At 46.4% G+C, this 24,553-nt stretch overlaps 1 protein-coding gene across 6 annotated transcripts in view; it reads left to right on the plus strand.

The window, feature by feature from the left end:
* The window catches only part of LOC135915709 (Na(+)/citrate cotransporter-like), a 212,088-nt gene that overhangs the window by 70,490 nt on the left and 117,045 nt on the right, over positions 1-24,553 (plus strand). For 5 of the 6 annotated variants that reach the window (XM_070528569.1, XM_070528571.1, XM_070528570.1 and 2 more), the window contains 2 exons: positions 16,676-16,918; positions 21,841-22,129. In XM_070528569.1, the coding sequence (XP_070384670.1) occupies positions 16,676-16,918; positions 21,841-22,129 (532 nt within the window). The remainder of the gene's footprint in view (positions 1-16,675; positions 16,919-21,840; positions 22,130-24,553) is intronic. The other variant, XM_070528573.1, reaches the window with a different exon arrangement.

A 24,553-nucleotide genomic window follows, 5' to 3' on the forward strand; every position in this document is an offset into this window, starting at 1 on the left:
TACCTTAATGATACTCCCCTGGAGGTCGTAACCTCGTATAAATACCTAGGCGTCCACATAACCTCATCACTTTCCTGGTCGTTGCACATCGACAACGTAATTAACAATACTAATCGCATGCTAGGTTATCTTCGCCGAAACTTTTCTTCTGCTCCTACGTCATTAAAATTAATTCTATACAAAACGCTTATTAGGAGTAAAATGGAGTACGCTTCATCCATCTGGGACCCGCACCTCGAAACCCTTACTCAATCACTCGAACTAATCCAAAAGAATGCCGTACGTTTCATTCATAGCAACTACAGCCGTACATCAAGCGTAACTGCCATGAAAAACTCTTTGCTGCTTGCTCCTCTCTCAGCCCGGCGTAAGTGCTTTCGCCTTGCTTTATTTCATAAACTATATTTCCACAATTCGTACCTACGCGATAATCTAATATCACCTCCTACCTACATTTCCTCTCGCATCGACCATAGCCACAAGGTTGGAATCATCCAGTGCCGCACCAGAACCTGTAACGAATCATTCATTCCTAGGACCTCTCAGGAATGGAACCACCTTCCCGGCGCAGTTGTCGCAATCAAGGACAACTCAAAGTTTCGTTCGGCCTTATCAGACATCATTACTCCCGGATACAATTAACTAACCACATTTGTTGTTTATTGCTGCTTTGTTTATTTACTTGTGTATGTTCTTTTTTTACCCACTCCCCTCTGTATACTTCGGTCTTGAGGGTACAATAAAATAAAATAAATAAATAAAAATAAAAGGATGCAAGGCAAAACCAAGAGGCAAGAAGGCGCCCTGCCGCTCTCCGAGCGGACAGAAAACGGTGTAGGGCATACCAAAAAGGCAAGAATGTGCCCTCCCGCTGTCAGAGCTGACAGAAAAGGATGCAGGAAACACCAAAAAGGCAACAAGGCACCCCCCCCCCCCCCGCGCTCTCCACAAGCTGACACAAAAGGGTAGATGGCGAAAAGCACTACAACTTCACAGGCTCCTGGAGAAGACGGTGACGACAACGGGACCGCCAGTGTATATTTGAGGCCGGGCTGGCCCATGTGTTAAAGAGACCGCTCGAGAGTCAGATGAGAGTCACATCCATGTACCTATGAAGTGAATACAACCTTTTCTACTTTTTTTCATTCTCACTATGCCCGGCTTCGTCGTGGTTTCCTGATTTCTGCGGTGACGGCCCGCCTCACCCGATCGAGATTATATCAGTGCCTAGGAAGGATCAGATATTCAAGGATGAAAGGCTCCCTGACTTTCTCTTTCGCACCCCCGTTTACTCGCTCCTGCGCAGAAACGTCGAGCGCCTCGAGAAACACCACGACCCGCTGTACTTACTAGCAATTGTAAAGATGCGAACGGGAGCCTAGAAATAAAGAGAATAGGAGGAAAGGTATCTTGACAATGTAGCGGACGGAATTATAATGTGGATCCGTCCCCTACTCCGGCGCCCATAGCCCAATGCGCGCAGAACCACAGAGTAGCACAGACAGTATAGTGCTGAGACCCCAACGAACTGACACTACCGTCAGTTCGATTCAGACCATGTAGCAACGCACAGGTGGTATTAACATTTATTGCAACTCCTAGCTACAGCCGCAAGCGCGACGCCTGAGGTCTGTCTCAACGCCAGCACTGCGACCTCACGGCGCTGCAATGAGCCTATCGCGCCTTTTAATACGTTTAGCATTCTTAGGATGCTTTGTAACCCATCCCGTATCTAACCGGTGACCCAAGAGTGCATATTTTTGGGCTATAGTTGGTTCGTTGCATTATTTGAAGACATAGCGCTTGATTGCCTGTCCTGTCGTCTTTCTTGTCCGTATGAATACAGGGGCCCTATAACGTCAAGCTATTCGAATCTGCTCTTATTCGAATGTCCTGACGTCATATTTATGTAACCAGCGACGTAGGCATCGGAAGGTAAACCGCAGCGTTGCCTGAACAGCTCAATCAAACTCTCTCCTCGTTCATAGGAGGTCACTTTTGTTTGCGTTCAAAGCTAATAACATTGCCTACATTGAGCGGTTTTTCTTATATAATTATAAGCAGCAAATAAGCAGCACGCTCAAGTGGAGAGGGTTTCGATGGGGCCGAGCCAGCACAGTGATGGTAGGTAACCGGAGGAGGGGGGTGGTGCCGGCCTCTGCAACTGGTCCGCTTTCCCTTACTTAGCTTGAGGGGGCGAGTCAAAAATCGTGGCGGCATGCAACGGTGGTTAAGATTGCCGCTAAAACGCATCCTCAGCCAAGAATAGTTGGCAGAGCGACGTCGTAAACGTGCCGAAAGTGCTCGAAAACGTTACACGGCCACGCAAGAAGATTTATTAGACGCAAGTAAACCCTTGCTCCCGGCAAGTGCGAGTAGCCAGTGCCTGAGCGATCGGCGGCAGCCATCTCTTATTCCTTTCAGAACGAGGGAGCCTGCGGCTATTCAGAAGAAAATTCAATTTTGTTCGGCATCTTAATCTATCTTTAACGCGTGCACGTCACTTTGACGCAGTGATTTTTTGCGGTTTTGTGACGTTGCGTGAAAGGCAGCTGAAGTGCGTGCAGCCCGAAAACTTTTCACCAATAGCAGGGGGTAAACGGCACAAAGGCGTCCAATCAGAAATAACTTTTTTTCTTTTGTTCGGTCCGATCATGCACAATCAGTGTGTAAACGACATAACAGATCGGGTGCTATCGCGGTTTTCGTGACATCTATTGACAGACAGGCGAAGTGGGTGTGGTGCGAAAATTTTTCGACCAATCGTCGAGGGCTGATTGCAGAATTGTAATAGAAAAGATTGGAATAGCTTTACCTTATAGGCGCCTCAGCACTATGACCTCAATTAAAGTGATCCAAGTTTTCTATTAGCTTGGGACACTATGTATGTGGTCGGGGTCATGATGCTGCTATGGTCGTCGCACTGTGAACATTCCAGCTTCGTCATCCGACTATCGTCATGGCGTCAACGTCACACCATCGACGTCATGCTGTAGTCGCCACACCAACCACTGTCGTTCCATCGACGTCATTCCTTCTTCGTCATTTCATTGTAATCGTTCCATCGTTGTCATGTCATCGTCGCCATTGCGCCATCGTGACACAGTCGTTGTAATTCCAGCTTCGTCATCAGATTCTCGTCATACTGTCGTCGTCAAACTGTCGTCGACATGTTCACTACTAACCGCATTATTAACGCCTGGAGCGATCGTGAGATGGTTCTGCAGGAATTTCTTTTTCTGCTGCACATAAAATAGTTGTAATGTTTCGATGACACGCGCTTCCCCCAATTACTGGGATCACGCGATTCATCGAGGCATTGTTTGCACGCTGTTGAGCCATCCTACGTGCACCACGTGGCTACCACGAGACGACGGGAGCTGCCATATTACGCGCACCACGTGCATATCAGCGAGGCGACGGGAGCTCCCACTTCTCCACGACGAATCAAGAATTCGACACGGGAGGCGACTTCAAAAAACGCCCGCCATCTCCGCTACGAATCGAGAATTCGACGCGGGCGACGTCATCACCCTGCCCCGTCTGGTTCCTGCCGACGAGAAGTCTCCAAACTGGTTCCTGTCGACGAGGAGTCGCCGAAGGGGTTTAAGGGAGAACCGGCCTGTTTGTGTGTGAAATGAGAGAGTCGCTCCCAGCCGTCCAGTTGGTCTGATGCGCTCTTACCTGTACGCTGTCATCCACTATCTGTAAATTTTGTATAAAGTTAGGGTTGTATAAAGTTAGGTTAGGGCTACGGAGAATTGACCCTATATCGTGCAACACTAAATCTTTACGAAAAGGGCTTTGAAAATATACTACCGACATACCTTGCACATGCTTTCTAGTGACAACACCAGAAACTATAACGCAGACAAATTCCGAACGGATGGACATGCCACCCCGATTCCCTCTTTATAAGACCACGATACATAGAATCTCTAGCTTATACAGATCTTGAAAACTAATTCGGGGAACCTAATAAGCGAATTAGATGTTGGCACTACACACTCCTTAACACTACAAATTTTCAAGAACTTATCCGCAGCAACTTACGAGGCGCGCTGCCAAAACGGGCTTTCTTTCAGGATGCGAAATTTCCGCAAAAAAGGAACCGAGAAAAATGACGGGGAGGTTTTTGTTTACAGTATTCACGAAAAGAATAAGGGAAAGCAAGTAGCAACGACACCTAGCTGTAAAGTTAACAGACAGATTTTCAGCCCCATCGTATATGCGTCCATCCCTTTCGTCTAGATCTGTAGTTATTCTTTCCTGCTTACTTTATTTTTGTATTCCCGAGAATTGTATTGCGACCGCGGCCGTAACAGAAGGCGGACAAATCAGCTGATCTCTTAGGTATGTAGGGCCTTCTAGGCCGTACTTTTCGGAGACAAGGTAGCCTAGCCGCCTTTGGGATTATCTTACTGAGCCACGTCGAACGCCCTGCTGCCGGTAGTCGGAACTTCAAATCCCCCCTCACCCGGTTTTTTGTTTTTTTTTTATTCTACATTCTCCAGTGCACTAAACCTGCAGGCTTGGAGTGATGCTGGACACCGGCGAAAGATGCCGAGAGCGAGTGGAGCTATACTAATCCAGGTACAACCAAATTAGGAAGGCCCACTAAGCTCCAACAAAGACACTCCCTTACCAGAAGAGGAATTGGTCTCCCTAGTGCAGTATTCGGCCACAACCTCCCTGATGATATCTACAAATAACCAATGGCCCTCAGTCTCCAGCAGCTGCGGAGCACCTGACCAAGGCGGCGGTCAGACCTGTAACGCAGCAGAGGATGCTAAGAATCACTGGGTCCGGACAGGCCACCAGTGGAAACTGACCCTTGCAACGTTTAACACCCGAACCCACTCGAGTGAGGCTAGCTTAGCAGGACTCTTCGAAAAACTATCGGACATTGTTTGGAATATTATCGGCCTTAGTGAGATTAGAAGAGCTGGTGAGGCTTACACATTGCTGAATAACGGCCATGTCCTCTGCTATAGAGGTCTCCCAGATAAGAAGCAATACGTGGTAGGATTCCTAATCCATAAGGACATAGCAGGCAACATTGACGAATTCTACAGCATCAACGAGAGGGTAGTAGTAGTCGTAATGAGACTAAATAAGTGGTATAGATTAAAGGTAGTACAAACCTACACTCCAACGTGCAGTCACGAAGATGAGGAAGTAGATAAGTTTTATGAAGATGTTGAATTAGCGATGCGAAAAGTGCAAACGCGGCATACAGCAGTAATGGGTGACTTCAATGCAAGAGCGGGGGAAAAGCAGGCGGGTGAATAGGCAGTTGGCAACTACGGTGTCGATTCTAGAAACACTAGAGGAGAGATGCTGGTAGAATTCGCAGAAAGGAATAAGCTGAGAATAATGAACACCTTTTTCAAGAAATGTAGCAATAGAAAGAGGACCTGGAAAAGCCCTAATGGTGAAAGAAGAGATGAAACTGATTTAATACTTTGTTCTGATCCCAGCATAGTGCAGGATGTATAAGTGATAGGTAGGGTAACGTGCAGTTATCATAGGTTAGTGAGAGTTAGGATTCACCTCAATTTTAATAGAGAAAGAGTAAAATTGGTCAAGAAAGAACAGGTCAACTTAAATGCCGTAAGGGTAAAAGCAGACAAATTTAGGCTGGTACTTGCAAACAAATATGCAGCCTTCGAACAGAGATATGATTATGATGACATAGAAGTAATGAATGATACTATAACGAGGCAGCAGTCGAAGTGGGAGGCAAGGCACCAATGCAACCAGTAGGCAAGCTCTCCCAAGTAACAAAGTACCTAATAAAGAAACGACAAAGAATGAAAGCGTCGAGCTCAAGAGATAAGATAGAATTCGCGGAACGGTCAAAACTGATCAACAAAGCGAAAATAAAGGATATTAGAAATTACAACGTGAGAATTAAAGACTGAAGAAGCGGTAAAAAATGGACGTAGCCTGAAATCAGTGAGAAGGAAACTTTACATGGAACAAACCAAGATGTATGCACGGAAAGATGAGCAGGGTAATAACATCAGCAATCTCGAAGGTATAATAAAAGCAGCACAAGAATTCTTTACTGACCTGTACAGTATCCATAGGACTCAGGAGTACACTATTCGAAACGATGATGACCAGTATACGAAACTCCTCTTATAACAAGAGATGAGGCCAGAAAGGCCTTGCAAGGCATGAAACGGGGAAAATCGGCAGCAGAGGCTGGAATAACAATCCATTTAATAAACGATGGAAGAGACATAATGCTAGGAAAACTGGCGGCTCTCTTTACGAAGTGTCTATCGACTGCAAGGGTCCCAGAAAACTTGAAGAATGCAAACATTATACTAATCCATAAAAAGGGAGACGTTAAAGAACTGAAAATTTAGAGGGCCATTAGCTTACTCCCAGTATTATATAAAACATTTATCAAATTAATATCCAATAGAATAAGCGCAACACTGGACTTTAGTCGACCAAGGGAACAGGCTGGCTTCAGGATGGTATACTCTATAATGGATCACATCCATGTCGTTAATCAGGTTATCAAGAAATCCGCAGAAGAAAATAAGCCTTTCTATATGGCTTTCATAGATTACGAAAAAGTATTTGATTCAGCAGAGATACCAGCAGTCATAGAGGCATTGTGTAATCAAGGAGTAAAGACCACTTACTTATATACCCTGAATAATATCTACAGAGATTCGCAAACCACCTTAATTCTATACAAAAAAAGTAGGAAGATGCCTAGATGGTTAACACTCGCACGGTTCTGCTAGGAAACATATATCCCCAAGAAAGTGGATGGGAAAGGGCGCCGCGTTAGCTCAATTGTTAGAGCATCGCATGCGAAATGCGAACGTTGTTGGATCGTTCCACACCTGCGGCAAGTTGTTTTTTAATCCACTTTCATTTCCATTAATTTATCGTTTCTTTATTTGATTTGTTAAGCACAGGTAATTTCCCCTATGCTGTCCTTGGTGTCAGTGCTCGTTGGCTTCTTATGATATGACTAACAAAACTCGGGCCCCTGGGGCCCCCGTGTTCCTTTTTTCTCGTGCATTGCATAACGAGGGTCTCGAATTCGGCGACATTGATGCCTTCAGGTATCATCATCATCATCATCATCATCATCATCATCCTGGTTACGCCCACTGCTGGGCAAAGGCCTCTCCCATACTTCTCCAACTACCCCGCTCATGCACTAATTGTGGCCATGTCGCCCTGCAAACTTAATCTCATCCGCCCACCTAACTTTCCGCCACCCCCTACTGTGCTTCCCTTCCCTTGGAATCCAGTCCGTAACCCTTAATGACCATCGGGTATCTTCCCTCCTCATCACATGTCCTGCCCATGCCCATTTATTTTTCATGATTTCAACTAAGATGTCACCCAATCTGCTCTTTTCTTATCCCTTGACGTTACACCCATCATTCTTCTTTCCATAGCTCGTTGCGCCGTCCTGAATTTAAGTAGAACCCTTTTTAGTAAGCCTACAGGTTTCTGCCCCGTACATGAATACTGGTAAGACACAGCTGTTATACACTTTTGTCTTGAGGGATAATGGCAACCTGCTATTCATGATCTGAGAATGCCTGCCAAACGCACCCCAGCCCATTCTTATTCTTCCGATCATTTTAGCCTCATGATCCGGATCCGCGGTGACTGCCTGCCCTAAGTAGATGTATTCCCTTACAACTTCCAGTGCCTCGCTACCTAACGTAAACTGCTGTTCTCTACCGAGACTGTTAAACATTACTTTAGTTTTCTGCAGATTATCATTTAGACCCACCCTTCTGCTTTGCCTCTCCAGGTCAGTGAGCATGCATTGCAATTGGTCCCCTCAGTTCCTAAGCAAGGCAATATCATCAGCGAATCGCAAGTTTCTAAGGTATTCTTGATTAACTCTTATCACCAATTCTTCCCGATCCAGGTCTCTGAATACTTCCTGTAAACACGTAGTGAAACGCATTCGAGAGATCGTATCTCCCTGCCTGACGCCTTTCTTTATTGGGATTTTGTTGCTTTCTTCATGGAGGACTACGGTGGCTGCGGAGCCGCTATAGATATCTTTCAGTATTTTTACATACGGCTCGTCTACACCCTGATTCCGTAATGCCTCCATGACTGCTGAGGTTTCGACTGAATCAAACACTTTCTCGTAATCAATGAAAGCTATATATAATGGTTGGTTATATTCCACAAATTTCTCTATCACCTGATTCATAGTGTGAATATGGTCTGTTGTTGAGTAGCCTTTTCGGAATCCTGCCTGGTCCTTTGAATGACAGTAGTCTAAGGTGTTCCTGATGCTATTTGCGGTATTTGCAGGTATGAAGTGTGGGTTTATCGACCGGTTTCCTTCACCGAAAAAGCGGCAGGAAGCATGTTCCACATCCGCCGCCAAGGTTTGTTAATGGCGGCGCTGGCTAAAACTCCCAGGGTTCTGCTGGGAAACATCAATACCCAAGAAAGGGTACGGGGAAATGGCGCCGCGATAGCTCAATCCGCCTTTTGCGATGTACTGTGGCGCCATTGTCCACGAGAAACAATATGGCAGGCGCCGCTGCTCGCCACGACAGCCGCCCCACGCGTACCCACGCGAGACTCGCGACCAAATAAGAAGCGTGTCAGACAAGACCGAAACAACGTGTACGTGTAATCATATTTTGACATTGTCAGCTAGCCATCTAGCCAGCTGGTGAATGCTTTTAAGGGAGGTTTCTTCAGCGTGACAAATGGCTGGAAGAGGAGCTTCGGCAACGCTCTACAAGCTCCCCCTTAGCCTGAAAACGCTGCACCTGTGGCGTAAAATGAATAAGTAATTAAACAGTATGAGTACGCACAAAAACTCATGACTGGAGTAGGGCATGACGTGTAGTTCTTAGGGCGAATATCACGTTTCACCACTGCACGTCTTGCTTAATGGTGTGCCATAGTGCTAGGCGTACATACATACACAGGCAGTGGGGAGGCCAACAGAATGCCAAGTTGCATACTGTTATTTACACACATAAAGTGTGTGACCATCTTCAATAATGCGAAAAATGGTCAGAATGACCAAAATCGGTGATACCCCCTGATTGTGGGGCGCCTGTCTTCCTATTAGAATGCGCCGCGGTGCGAACATAGCGGTCGACCACGTTATTTTCTTTTGTGAACTCGTGCGTTTACACAAACAGCGTCGGTATTGACACGTAGTAGCGACGGCAAAGAACACAGTAGCAATACTGTGAATGACGAAACTAACTTTTATTGACCGAACCTGTGCCCACAAAAGCAGGCTACACTTAAAACACGACGATAGCGGTGAACACATTTGGCGATTGTCGAAATCTGATCAGCGGGTCAAGCACGTCAGCTTTTATACATGAGCCATCGAACGTTCGAGAGTAATCGCTGGTGCCCGCGTGTGTTTACGTAATTATCTTGGAAACTATCTACAGAGATTCCACAGCTACCTTAATTCTCCACAAGGAAAGTAGGAAGATCTCTATAAAGAAAGGAGTGGACAAAGAGACACAATCTCTCCAATACTATTCACTGCGTACTTGGAAGAAGTTTTCAAGCTAATAAACTGGGAAGGTTTAGGTGTAAGGACCGACGGCGAATACCTCAGCAACTTTCGGTTTGCCGATGACATTGTTCTATTCAGCAACACTGCGGACGAGTTACATCAAATGATTGAGGACCCCAACAGGGAAAGTGTAAGAGTTGGGTTGAAGAATTATATGCAGAAGACAAAGATAATTATAAATAGCCGGCCAAGGGAACAAGAGTTCAAGATCGCAAGTCAGCCTCTAGAGTCTGTCAAGGAGTACGTTTACCTAGGTCAGCTAATCACGGGGAACCATGACCATGAGAAGGAAATTCACAGAATAAAAATGGGTTGGATCGCATACGGCAGAGATCGTGAGCTCCTGACTGGGAGCTTACTGTTATCATTGAAAAGGAAAGTATACAATCGGTGCATTTTGCTGGTGCTGACATATGACGCAGAGACTTGGAGGCTGACAAAGAAGCTTGAGAACAAGTTAAGGACCGCGCAAAGAGCGATGGAACGAAGAATGATAGGCATAACTTTAAGAGATTTAAGAGTTTGGATCAGAGAGAAAACGGGTAGAGACGATATTCTAATAGACATTAAGAGAAAAAAAATGGCGCTGGGGCGGCCGTGTAATGCACAGATTAGATAACCGTTATACAATTAGGGTGACAGAATGGGTACCAAGAAAAGGAAAGCGCAGCAGAGGACGACAGAAGACTAGGTGGTGCGACGAAATTAGGAAATTTGCGGGTGCTAGTTGGAATCGGTTGGCGCAGGACAGGGGTAATTGGAGATCGCAGGGAGAGGCCTTTGTCCTGCAGTGGACATAAAATAGGCTGATGGTGCTGATGAGGAGGAGAATTATGGAAATTCTTTCCGCCATAGTGTTGAGAGTAACGCTACTAGAAAGACCTAGGGCTCAGCCCAAAAGTAGAAAAACAACACATACTAAACCGCTCCCTACTCGATCAAATCCCGAAGGGGGCGCCAAAGGTTTCTGAAAATATCACAGTAAACAAGATGGCGATCACAAATAGCAATACCGATAAAATTTGGCAGTGGAACTACGCTAGCTTCCAGAGGCGCAAGGCTTCGTTAGGTCAGGTCGTCAGATCGGTGACAGATAAGCCACAAGTGATATTACTGCAGGAGACGCTCGCGCAGAAGGAGATAGCTCTATCGGGGTATCGCGTCGTAGCGTACAAAATAGGAACGGGTAGAGGCATCGGCGCCTTAGTTAAAAAGAGCGTCTCTTTTGTGGAGCACACCGCTCGAAAATATCGGAGTGGACTAGAAGCACAACTGATCGAGCTCGTGCCCAGTAGATGCGAAGAAGCAACGCGAATGCCTTCATTCTTGACGTCTACAGTTTGCCTGCAGATAGGAACAGAGACTTTAATGCACTATTCCATACCGAAATCAAGGCAGCCAGAAACGCGCCTCTTAATTGCGGGGACTTCAACGCTCCGAACACGAAATGGGGATGCGGCTTTAGAAGCAAGAAGGGCACAAACTTAGCCAGATGTGCAACCGATTTTAACCTCACGCTTGTTACGGATACTAGATTTCCCACTAGAAGGGGTAATTCGGTCAGTGGAGACACAACGCCAGACCTCGCATTCTTCCGAAATATCGAGGGCACTTGGGATAATCCCTATGGGGACTTGGGTAGTGACTACCACGCGGTGCAGGTCAAACCCAAACCTCCGGTCAAGTACGAATACGTAGATTGGGATCTTTTCCGGAAAATTCGAGCCGAAACGGCCCCCTAAAGCGAATTCTTCAAAGATCTAATTGCCAATCTTAAACAGGCCATCAAAAAGGCGGCCAAAGAAATCAGCACACTACTTGAAGTTCCCAAAATGGACTCGCGATTAATGCATCTCCTGGAAGCTAAACACGCTCTTGGGGAGAGGTGGAAAATGCAGAAATTAAATCGCCGACTACGAGCAAAACTAACGTCCGTAAACAAGGAAATAGAGTGGTATTCCAGACAACTGGCCTTGCAACAGTGGCACGAGACATGCAACGAAACGGACGGTCGCATGAGAAGAGGTAGTAAGTGGAATCTGCTTAAAAGCCTTCTCAACGACAAACAGTCCAGGAATGCGTTAAATCTCGCCGTCGATAGGCTCATGCATAAGCAGGTCACCTCAGGCCTCACAAACTAAGTAATTATCAACGACCTGGCGTGAACTTACCTACCCGTTATGGAATGAGATTCGCAAGGCAGAGGCGTGAGAGTTGGTTACGCGGGGCTATACAAGCCAGAATTAGACGAACCTTTCACAATTTGAGAAATCAGACACGTATTCTTCAACTTAAATGGAAGATTGGTCCCGGGGCCAGACGGGGTCACTAGCAAGCTCCTCCGGAACCTGGACGACAGGGCCATCGAAATCCTAACGGCAGAGATAAACGAGGTGTGGAGATCGGGGCAGGTCCCGTCGGAATGGCGAACCATCAAGGTGGTGCTCATCCTCAAACCGGTAAATCTCCGCACATAAATAACCTGCGTCCCATCTCTCTAACATCGTGCATTTGCAAAGTGGCCGAACATGCAGTACACAATCGAATCGTCGAACACATAGAAAACCATGAACTATTTAGGTATGATCTAACAGGTTTCAGAAAGAGACTCTCCACGCAGGACGCAATGCTCCTCCTGAAAAGATCCATATTTGAGAACGAGACGCCGGACGTACAAGGTATCATCAGGTATCAAAAATGCTTAGACATGGGTGCCGTACCTACCGACTGGAAATTGGCAAATGTTGTGCCTGTATACAAAAGTGGGCCTAAAAACTGCATTGAGAACTGCAGGCCAGTGTCTTTGACTAGCATTGCATGTAAAATGATGGAACACGTTATATATAGTTGTATTATTCGCATCATAAGAAGCCAAGAAACACTGACACCAAGGACAAAATAGGGGAAATTACTTGTGCTTTATAAATGAAATATAGAAACGATAAGCTAAAGGTAATTAAAGTGGATGAAAAAACAACTTGCCGCAGGTGGGAACCGAACCCACAACCTTCGCATTTCGCGCGCGATGCTCTACCAATAGAGCTACCGCGGCGCCGTTTTCCCATCCACTTTCTTGGGTATTTATGTGTCCTAGTAGAACCCTGGGAGTGTTAGCCAGCGCCACCACTCACAAACCTTGGCGGCGTTCCACGTCCCACGTTCCACGTCCGCCGCCAAGGTCTGTGAGTGGTGGCGCTGGCTAACACTCCCAGGGTTCTACTAGGACACATAAATACCCAAGAAAGTGGATGGGAAAACGGCGCCGCGGTAGCTCAATTGGTGGAGCATCGCACGCGAGATGCGAAGGTTGTGGGTTCGGTTCCCACCTGCGGCATGTTGTTTTTTCATCCACTTCAATTACCTTTAACTTTCTTTTCTTTATTTCATTTATAAAGCACAAGTAATTTCCCCTATGTTGTCCTTGGTGTCAGTGTTTGTTGGCTTCTTATGATATGACTAATAAAAATCGAGCCCCTCGGTTAACCCCCTTTCTTCGCGTTTATAGTTGTATTATGTCACATCTAGTTAAACACAATCTATTAAATGCGAACCAACACGGATTTCGGCAGGGTTTTTCTTGTACTACGCAGCTTGTAGAATACACTCACGATTTGGCCCTAGCAATAGACAAAAGGCAGATAATTGATTGCATCTTTCTAGATTTTTGTAAATCATTTGACGTTGTGGCTCATGACCTACTTATTAGCAAATTACACGCCTACAAGTTGCACAAAAAGGTAATTGCATGGATATCTGAATATCTCTCACATAGACAACAGTCTGGTTCTCAATGGCATCTCCTCTGATCTTGCTACAGTGACCGCTGGAGTACCCCAAGGCTCTGTCTTGGAGCCCCTTTTATTTTTATTGTATATAAATGGTATCACTAGTGGTATTACGTCATCTTTCAGGATGTTTGCAGATGACCGCGTAGTATATAGGGATATTGATAGTGATTGTGATTTTTATGCACTTCAGAGTGATTTAGATAAACTTTCAACTTGGTGTGCGAAATGGGAAATGTCGCTTAACGTTTCAAAATATTTAAACATCACCTTTACAAAGAAACGTTCATATAAGACATACCAGTACAAATTAAATAGCGTTACTCTAACCAGGTTTACGGAATACAAATACTTGGGAGGTTGGTTTACCTCGGATTTAAGGTGGAACAGGCATGCACTGCGGATAAGAAGGAAGGCGGCACGAAAGTTGGGCTTTCTCCGACGAAATTTTGGTCAATTACCTAGTAAATTGAAAGAACGGCTGTATTCTACTCACGTACGTTCGGTACTTAAGCACTTTTGTATCTGCTGGGAACCTTATACGTGTCAGTTAGTCAATTTACTTGAAAAAATTCAGAATAGGGCGGTTCGATTCGTTATGGGGAGTTATGACAAAAACCTCAGTATCACCGAAGGCAAGCGCAGACTTCATTGGCAGGATCAAAAGGACAGAAGAAAGGGCCTCAGACCCAAATTTTTTCACAGTGTTTACTGTTATAAAACAAGCATTGGCAGGAACAAATATATTACATTACCGTCGTATATCACGCGTAGAAGAGACCATGCCGTGAAACTTCATGAATTTCCTTTTAAAGGTGACGCCTTGCGTTATGAATTTTTTCATAGAACCACGAGGGAATGGAATGCTCTCCCGTCAAATACTGTAGGTATACAATGTAACGAAAAGTTTTACCGCGATTTGTGTGTTGAAATGAGTGTCAATTGATGTAGATATGCATGTACCTCCCTGCTGTAATGCCTCAATAAATAAATAGTACTCAATAGTACTCAACAAATAAATATTACTCAATAGTACTCAATAAATAAATAAATAAATAAATAAATTGAGCTCGACCTCGCTAAGGCCTTTGATAAGGTGGCTCATGAACTCATTTGAACGAAATTTCCTATCTCAACCTAGGGCGGAAATTCTTTAATTTCACTCTCTCGTTCCTATCGGAAAGGAAAAGCGTTCCTCTGACTGGGGACGATCTCGGGCTGTCCTTACGTACTAGGCAAATGCGGAACCCCTCAGAGCTCGGTCCTATCCCGGTTACTGTTTAATATCGCCATGCATAAACTCTCCGAAAGGCTGGCCGAACTCCCCAAAATTGGCCACGCAATCTATGCAGACGATATCACACTCTGATCCCCGGGGGGATCTCTGGCCGATCTAGAGCAATCTCTCCAGGCGGCCATAGATGTAACGGAAGAATTTCTTACATCCACGGGTCTCAAGCTGTCACCGACCAAATCCGAACTCCTCCTCTACAGACAGTCGAGGCAGGGCGTTAGGAACCTCGAGCCTATGGAAACGCTGCCAACCGAAATTATGACACCAGAAGGGCACCCCATTGCCAGGGTGAACTCCATCAAAATTTTAGGACTGTTAATCAACGCCAATGGCTGTAATGCAGAAGCTCTAAACAAGCTAGGCGCGCATGCGAAACATATACTAAGACTCATAACTAGAATCACAAGCAAAAGGGGGGGAGGGGGACTCAAGGAGGACAACCTACTCAGGGTCTTCCAAGCTTTTTTCATCAGTCATATTACTTACACAACACCGTACTTCAAATGGAGCAAAATCGGAAAGAACAAACTCGACACGCTCATCAGGTCCGGCGTCAAAAGAATACTCGGTATTCCACAGTCCGCTAGCACGGTAAAACTACTTGAACTTGGAATTCACAATACCACAGACGAATTAATCGAAGCACAGTTTGTTGCACAGATCTCCAGGCTTTCGTCAATTGAGCTGGGAATTAAGATTCTTGATTAAGCTGGTATACACCCTATACAGGTACCACGCGACAGACACTCCCTGTCTAAATTAGCCCGGGAAGGTTTAAAGGTTGAGCCCGCAACGAGGAATATCCACCCAATATATAATGAAGGTCGCAGAAGAGCGCGGGCTAGAACCATGCTTCAACGAATCGACCTTCACGGGGCAGATGCATTCTTCGTCGACGCCACCAAATATGACAGCAAAGACAGGTTTGGAATCTCGCTCGTTGACATGCGCGGAACACATATCCACGCCGCGTCAATCTACACTGAACACGCGAACGAGTCGAAGGAAACCGCGATAACCTTGGCTCTTCAAGCCGCAAAAGGCCCGGCGACCATTTTCTCTGACTCGCGCACGGCGGTCAGGGCTTTCTCGTCCGCTCTAGTTTCTAAATACGCAGCCGGCATCGTCAACAGATCCTTTCGTATTACTACGGGTGAAGAAACTGGAGGTCATACCATAGCGTAGTTCCCGGCCCACGTGAACGATATAAGTAACCAAGCGGGTTGCAACCCTAACGAGCGCGCCAACTGCCTGGCGCATGAATTCACGAGCCGCGCCCGAGCTCACGGTCCAGCTCTCCCACAGGATTGCCCGTTCAAAGGTCCTCTTACCACCTATCACGGAATTACGTCGGATTACAGACACAGCAGGCAGAAATTACCCCCCCCCCCCTCCTCCAGCCCGAAATTGGACAGGGCTCAGGCCGTTACTTTCAGGCTCTTACAAATCAGATCCTACCTCACCCCCAGAGCCGCTACGTTGGATAGACCCGAACTTCCCGCAGTCGTGCTCCAAATGCGGTCACGCATGCTGCTCCTTCGACCACATGCTCTGGCTGTGCCCGTAAAACGCGGGCTCCGACCATCAATACAAGTGTAAGTGGGGCGCCTTGCTGAAGAGCTCGGATTTCACGAAGCGTCTACAGTCCGTCCAGAGGGCCCGCGACGTCGCGGAGAGTCACCACCTCCCTGTCCCGTCGTTGGCGGAGCCACCAACTTAATTGGGGATCCTTCGGTTCCCCCCAATCAAGTTCCTCAGGACACTCCAATAAAGTTCTTGTCCAATGTCAGTGTTCCTGTACATCTTCCTCTATAATCACAACATTTATTTATTTATTTATTTCACGTACTTTCAAGGCCCGAAGGCGTTACAGAAAGGAGTGGAGTCAAAACAAGAAGTAATGCAGTAAAAAATAAAAAATACAAACAAGTATTAACAAAAAGTTTACAAAAGATATTAACAAAAGACATTAAAGCCTCTAATGTAATGTGTCAACAGTGAACTCGTGCAGAACGTTTGGCAACTGCACAGGGCACCCTGCTGGTGGTGCTGGTGGACGTGATGATGGTGTTCCTGCTGTGCTTGACGAGCGTGTACCAGCGCGTGTCGCTGTGGCTGCTGGATGTGTTCGGGGCGAGGCTGCGTAGCGTGGCGCTGATCTGCATGTCGGCCGCCCTGCTAGCGCCTCTCATCCTGCACGACACGCTCGCTGCGCTGCTCGTGCTTTCGCTCGTCAGGCGGCTCGTCGCCGACTACATGAACGACAACGTCCAGGTGAGCCTGCTGGACGCTACATACGGGAAGGGAACCTGGCTCCTCGTAGCCGTTGTATGCATATATAAACACACACACGCACGCAGGCACGCACATGCGATTCCCGTACGGACGCATGTACGTACGTACACCGTTTAGTCTCTTTGCACAGCGATAGAGCGCTCCGAGCGTTCCTTCCAATTTACTAATATATCCTGGCCGTCTTCTTTTCCAAAGGAGTCAAGCACTCTTCTGGGATTCGAGCTTAATAAGGAAGTCGTGCCAAAGGGGCGGCTTTTCAGCTGGGTTTTTAATTCTTGGGAGTGAAACAAGCGGAAGCAAAATTTTACGAGCATATGGTGGAAACCATGTTCTTTCCGGAGAAATTAGCGGAGTGATCTCTGACAAGAGTATTGTCGTCGTGTAGCATCCAACTTCTAGTGCGCACCAGATCAGGCCGTTTTCTCGAAACGTCCTCCATCAGACGCCTTAAAATTTGGCAGTTAAGCTCCCTATTCATAGTTCGACCAGTAGGGACGAATTCGTGGTGCACAATGCCGGGAATCGCGAAAAAGACGATGAGAATGTATTTTCTCGTGCTGCAATCACACCTAGTGTTTATTTTTTCGATCATGTGAAGGTTTCGTTTTTTCAGTGCCATGAGCTTTTTCACTAGTGATGATCCTCGAGCCGGGTCATTCGTCAGACTAGGCTCGCCCTTATTTTGCTGTCTTCCTAAATTTATAAATCCAACTGAAAGGTCGCCGTTTCAAGACCTTTGCATAAATGAAGCTCAACTTGCAGAAGCGTGTTCGACTCGTTCCGGAAAAAAGACGTCCAGACTATCCCGGACAAAATACGAAACACAGTCAAGGTGGTTCCCATTCCCAAAAATATGGACCCCAACCTATACGAAGAACGCAGGAAGGCGAGATCAGAATGCATCCAAAAGTCACTAGCTTCCCAGGCAACAACGGTATACGTGGACGCAGCCACATACACCAGAAGGGCGAAACAGACCCACCCCAACGCAGTAGCGGCGGTGACAAACTCGGACATGCGAGAAATCGTCAGCCCATCTCTACGGGACTGCACGGTACTCGAGGCTGAAGAAGCGGTCGTCGCTGTTGCGGCAGCGGAGGGCTATCGGACTAGGCGGTCCTTAACAATACTAACCGACACCCAAACAGCATGCCGAAACTACATGTTAGGCAGAATAGGTCACACAGCGCTCCGCATACTCCGTTCTGAAGATCACCACACACAAAACACAGAAAAAGAACAACCAATTAGACGCACGATAGTGTGGACGCCGGGTCACACGGACGTGGAAGGGAACCCTGAGGTCGACAGGGTAGCTCGAGGATACACTGCATACCGAGCACCCTCCGCCAATGACCTCGAGGAAACCGAGCCAGTCCCCAGAGCATACTCGGCTATCCTAAACCACTATAAGGGCAGCAGGAAGCGGTAGCCCCCGCCGCATAGCTCTCTCACAAGAGAGGAGTCCGTAGCTTGGAGGCTGCTACAGACGGGTGCATATCCGAACTTAAACACCCTCAGTAAAATACAACCCACACAGTACACTGATAAATGCCCATGGTGCCAGGAAACACCCACGCTCTACCATATAACGTGGGCCTCCCAGAAAACAAATGCGGCACCAATAATACCAAACCCGAGTGCAGAGCAATGGGAAGGAATGCTCTCCAGCGACCGTCGGGACGTCCAACTAGGGCTGATCCGACGGGCCCAGCTGGCAGCGGCATCCAGCGGAGCCCTGGACTAGGGGCAGACGGCCATTGCTAATAAGATGGAAGACACCATCTCACTCCGCGAAATTCATAAAATTTTTCTAGAGCTCAATAAACGTTTTTCCTCCTCCTCCTCCTCCAGGACATATTCGCCAAGGGTTAGGAACGCTAGAAGCGCTGTATTGCTGACGGGACTATTTCAAGTGTGATAGTGTTTGAATGCACATAAATAAATTTGTTTCTTCAAAGAAGAGCTAGTCCCGAAACATTCCGATACCACCTTCCCTGTTATGTGTAGCCACTGAATGTCTTGCAGATACCCCGAATTTTGCGTGATAGACAAACCAATAGAACAAGAAAAAAATAGTAAAACTGAAGACAACTGGGATTTAACGGGCATAACACATGGCACAGCGACGGATAAGATATAGCGTTGCGGGTTACTCGCAGCTCCACCTAGTCTTGTATTTTTCGAGCTTCGCTCATCACTCAAGCAAAATTAACGAGGCCCATAAGTGTCCTACTCTTGTGAATTCAGTCACTACGGCAACAAATTCCTTTGGGTTCTGCACTGAAGCGCTTTGTGATATATGCGTAGCACATTGCATTCACTCTGGTTCGTGTGTCAGCTATTATTTTTTTATCTTAATTTCAATTTTTATTTCAGACAGCCACTGTTCAAGCGTCTGGAACTCACGAGATTATACATTTCTGGTGTGGTCCCGGGCACATGTCAACACTCATGTCGTATAGAGCAAGAAATTGTCAGTGACATACATCAGCACAACACGTTCTTGCTAAGACTATGCAAGTACACAGGAAAACACTGCGTTAACAAATGTGAAAATCATAAATAATAGTCAAAGTGACATACATCGAGACTGACGTACACAGTAATGGCGTAACTATCCACCTGAACAACATGCTTTTGCTAAATGGTGCATCATCCATGGCAAGACGAATTAAGCAGGAAACACGTACAAATGTCGCGCAAGACCAAACAATGGTGGCATATTGTATGTATTCATAATGCACCAATATTGTCTATGTTGGCTGATATGTGTTAGATTCGAGAACATGAGTGCGTGTTTTCCTGCTTTTCATGAGATAATAATATTTAATTTTCCCAGGAAGTTCGCAAGAAACAATTGTTACATTATAACTGCGCACACTGTATGCCTATGTCAGCGAACAGAGAATTCCACGTACAATTTATTTTCCACTTAGCTCAATCAAAGCTAAACTTTTCATGCCAAAGGCCTATTTAGGATATTCAGCTCGCTAAACTTTTGTTGCTTGTTTTTTTCGTGGACCTATGGGCAGTAATTTTTTTACAGCAACAATTATTAACTCTTGTCGAGACTTAGCTAGGGAAGCATAAAAAGTAAAGACCATATTTTTCAAATGCCAAATGTCTTTTCCCCAATAGCCTATGTTCTCGAGCCTTTCACGAAAGCATTCATACAGCGCACGTTTTTTTCTCCTTATATAACGCGAGCGCTTTGAGAAAGCGACGTTACTGTGATAGAACAACTAGGATGAAAGGACGAACCATCAAAACGTGGATCCCTGTCAGACATCGGTAATATAATATTCGTCATGTGTTCATTGTGGCTTTGAGGCAAATGAAAACAGTCTGATTGCAGCACCCAACCACTGCTGACAACGCCAATATTCTCACGTAGTAAAATTTGGTCCTTGCATCACAGAAATATGGAACGATTCTCAGCCTCAAGTGTTCGTATTGTCGCTCGGGGACGGAGACGTAGATTCTAAAAGAGCGCAGCTGGCCACATCTTTTGACAATACCTTGCTTAAGCCTTCTCGACGAATGCGAAAAGAAACGGCCCGAAATGTGTTAATGAAGAATTGTTTTTCTGTGCACACCTAAACGCTAGAACCTACGCAAAACGTGTTAATTCAGCGAGATTTCTGTGCGCTTTGGGTGAATGCAACACCTCTCGTCGCGAACTCTGTACAGTTCCAGTTAGGTTCTCGGATTTCCAGTAATTTGTGAACTGTAATACACATATGTCAGGCTGCAACTCCTGTGTTGTCTCTTCAGCCCCTGGTCACATCTCCATGAGTGACTCCATGCATATTACCACCAGACAGCTTCAGTATACAGGGGCTAATTTGCCTACGAAGAACTAATCTGGGTCGGTATCGGGTATGCGAGCGATGCGTAAGCGTATAACGCTAAGGCTGGCGAACTATTTTATGTGGCTGTAGTTTACTTCGGAAGATCTATACTTAGTTTATAAGAACTTGTTGTTGGGCGACTTCGTATATATTAACGAACATTGTTTAACTGCGCGAACAAACGGACCACAGAGACAGCATGGAACAAGGCAAGCTCGCTGGGCTATGCTCGCACACAGGAAGAATAGCTTCCAAGGGTGCGGAACAAAGCACTCCATTTCCCAGGTAGATTGCAGTGTTGGAGTAGTTTATCAGATACCTCTATCATGCGGCAAAGTTTACGTAGGCCAAACAGGAAGGTGCGCGAATGTGTGCTTGCGTGAGCATGAACTGTCGACTAGAAATAAGACGAATGGGCACCTGCCTGTCCATTGCTTGGCGTGCACGCGCAAGCCGATCATGAAGGAAGTAAAGATGTTGTGCCGCTGCCGAGATAGCCGAGCCAGAGAGCTACTCGAGGCGTACCATATTAGAAAGAAGGGACAAGAATGTGTCAGTGGCACGTCAGTTTATTTACACAACAGTGAGATGAGGTTTATTGACGAGCGTAGGTAGGTCGCGCTTTGCTTATACAAGGTTTTTCTTTTATTTTACCTTTTCTTTTTTCGCGCACGCGCAGTGGTGTATGTCGGGCATGTACTTATATGTGGTCGTTGTGGAATAAACATTAGTTGCAAGTCTGCGCCCGTTCTTGTCCCATGCTGTCTTTGTGGTCCGTTTGTTCGCGCAGTTAAACAATGTTCGCAGGTCTATATATGCTGCATGGTTGATAATATCAGCTTATAAAACCTGAATCCCTTCAATGTATACATCAAGTGTCGCGCGTTCGCAATACGTGAACTGAGTAATATTTACGTGCAACGTGTGCGCATGTAAAAGGCGGGTATATCGTCGCAACGAAAGCTGACTATTTACAAACAACCTCCGTTACGCCAGCTTCTTTTCTCAATACTGCCGTTTTATAAGTACCGGTGGCTTCTTGTTCAGTCCTACATGGTGCAGCAGGAGCGCGAATCCCAGCGCAAGCAGCTTCTACAAACGATGCGCCAGAAGAGTAGCCTCGCCGATGCTGGCGGTACGATCACGTCCAGCGACGTCGGTAGCCCAATGACCCCTCCAACTTTGATGATGTCGCTGGGCCCAATAGCGGCACCTCAAGCTGAGGCCCAGGCGACAGCGCTGCGACAGCCGCTGAAGGACGGTAAAGAAGAAATAGTCATCACTTCTTGGCGGGAAAATGCCACGGAACGCACGCTTTCTCCGCAAGATGTCAACGGTAGGTGTACACACAGTTCTGGCGGAGTTGTGATGGGAAAAGGGTCACAAGTGGTAGGACACCCGTTAACGCTGACGTCGCTTTGTAACAGGCGCAAGTCACGTGTATGTACGCCAGAGCTTAGCTCTGGTTTCTTCGAGTTGACTGCGTTTTTGGAATCTCCACTTCTGAAGCTGAATTCACAAAGTTTTTCTGTCATAAATTATATCAGCCATTGGCCACTTTCCTTCGCTAATGACATGGTATGCCCAACATCAGGATAGGTTAAAATTTTCTGTTAGGAGTAATTCTAGCGGAAAAGCTTTTTGTGAAAACTGGCACTAGGAGACAGGAAAATGTTGGCTGCAGACGGATCTAGCCATGCTGGAATTGTTGGCAATTACTCTGCCTCAGCGGCGCCTTTCAGCAGAGTTTAAAATAAAGTTTAAATTATATACCAGTGCGTTGTTCAGTGCGTGCTCATTAAAAGCGCATCGCGATACGGGCGAACCCGGCAACACTGGTGCGGAAACCAACACAAGCCGTAGCCTGTGAACCATTCAGCACTGGAGAATACCGTGCGGGGTACCGCACGAGTTCACGTACTGCAGGTTTAGCGCTGGGCCTGCACGCCTCGTGTCCATTGCAAATGGAAGCGAAAATTGAAGCCATCGACGAGCTCTGTCGTCTGCCGGCGGTTAAGTACTTCTCACAAATAACAAAAATATAACAATAAAATCTTATTTTCGCGGCCACTGTAATCCTCATCGCCGCACAACTAAGCGGACAAACGAAGTAATTCTACCTTTTGCTACTGCTGCATTTTGCCAGGAAAAGCAGCCGACCCCCACATTCTCTGGTACGAAATCAATTCACACCATGTAAAACTGTACCAACGTATGTCCCGACGACAGTCCATGCTTCGAACTTGGCTGACTGTTCCAATCAAAATACGCGTAACGTTGCCATCTGTGAACCATTAATCAACAAGGGTAGCGTCATATCACCAACTACGAAAACAAACTGCATGATCTGCACTCTTATAGTAGCAATTACAGACGAGAAGTGAACTTATACAGAACTGGCTCATGCATGCCGTACTTCCAAAGCATAGGTCAAAGTGCTGCACTTTCTGAATTAGGGAAGACTGTGCAGACAGATAGAAAATACGTACTTGTATACAAGTGACCATCTGTCTTCGGAGCACAAATTATTTCTAATCGCTGTGCTTCGCGTTATTCGTTCTTACGCTCTGCGTCTGCTTCTAGAGGTCAGTTCCTGCTTGGAAGGACATCGAAGAAGCCAAATTAAGAGTATACCGGAACAATTTCTTTTCTGGAATATTCGTATATTCGCGGAAGTTAGGTGTCATCTGAGCGCAGAAACTTGCGAATGAAGGAGTGGATTTAACACAGCAGTAACATAAAGTCCGGTCACATAAGAAACCTAAGGCCCCAGTAAAACTGAAAGTGAACTCAGAAACACAGCAGCACAACATACAGTCACGTAAGTACACTAAAGTCAACACAAAGTACAGTCAAATAACTACACTAAAGCCACGGCACATCAAGAAAATACGGAAGAGATTCGCACGAAGGGACATGAATTCAGGCATTGAAAGGGTCAAAATCAGGCCAAAATAAATACATGAAGTGAGCTTATCACAGATAGCTACTGTACTCCATAGTTCCCGATAATATCGCTCACTTCTAGAAATCTTTAGACCGCCATTCACGTTCGTCTTAGCAATTAATATGTTGCCCGTATATCTGGGATCTTCCTGAGGATGAAGGGCACCCCGTCCAATGCAACTAAACCCCGTGTTAAACGTTGTCCCCGTGTGTCGTGCCACGTACATTATAGCAGAACGAGTTGGATATCCTCACTCGCGTAGCCACAAGTGCATTGCTTTTATGCATGAAGTGTTTTGTATACCTGGTATCGAGCCCCACATGGTAAAGGTTCTCATTGCATCCAATGTGGACGGTGTTACGGTCGGCGTGTAACACCCCGGGCAAAAAGGATGCTCAAACACCATGACTCATCGAAACGGAGGGTGGATTCCTAATTTGCTATGTTTGTCTCGTGGAGTTACCGGTCTGGCTGGCGGCCCGCAGTGCTTACTGGCCCCTTTATGTGTGTGCAACTTTACAAGAACCCTTTCCACGGAATGTCCAACTCTAGGTCAGCCGCCCATCCACAACCAGACACCTTTTCCGCGAACCAACGTCGCCTAGAAGAAAGGTTAAGCGCCTACGATCCCTGACCTGCGGATTGCCACCTGCGGATGCGGGCCCGTCCAGGCTCACCTGAGAATGTGGAAGCAGCCGCAAAGCACCGACGGGGACGTGCAACATCGCCCAGGAATAAAAGAGCAGCCGCAAAGCACCGTGGGACTCAGTTCATGTCACGTCACGTTGACGTAGGCAAGATCCCCCCTTCTAT

This window comes from Dermacentor albipictus, unplaced genomic scaffold (assembly GCF_038994185.2).
Source record: "Dermacentor albipictus isolate Rhodes 1998 colony unplaced genomic scaffold, USDA_Dalb.pri_finalv2 scaffold_13, whole genome shotgun sequence".
Classification (NCBI taxonomy): domain Eukaryota; kingdom Metazoa; phylum Arthropoda; class Arachnida; order Ixodida; family Ixodidae; genus Dermacentor; species Dermacentor albipictus.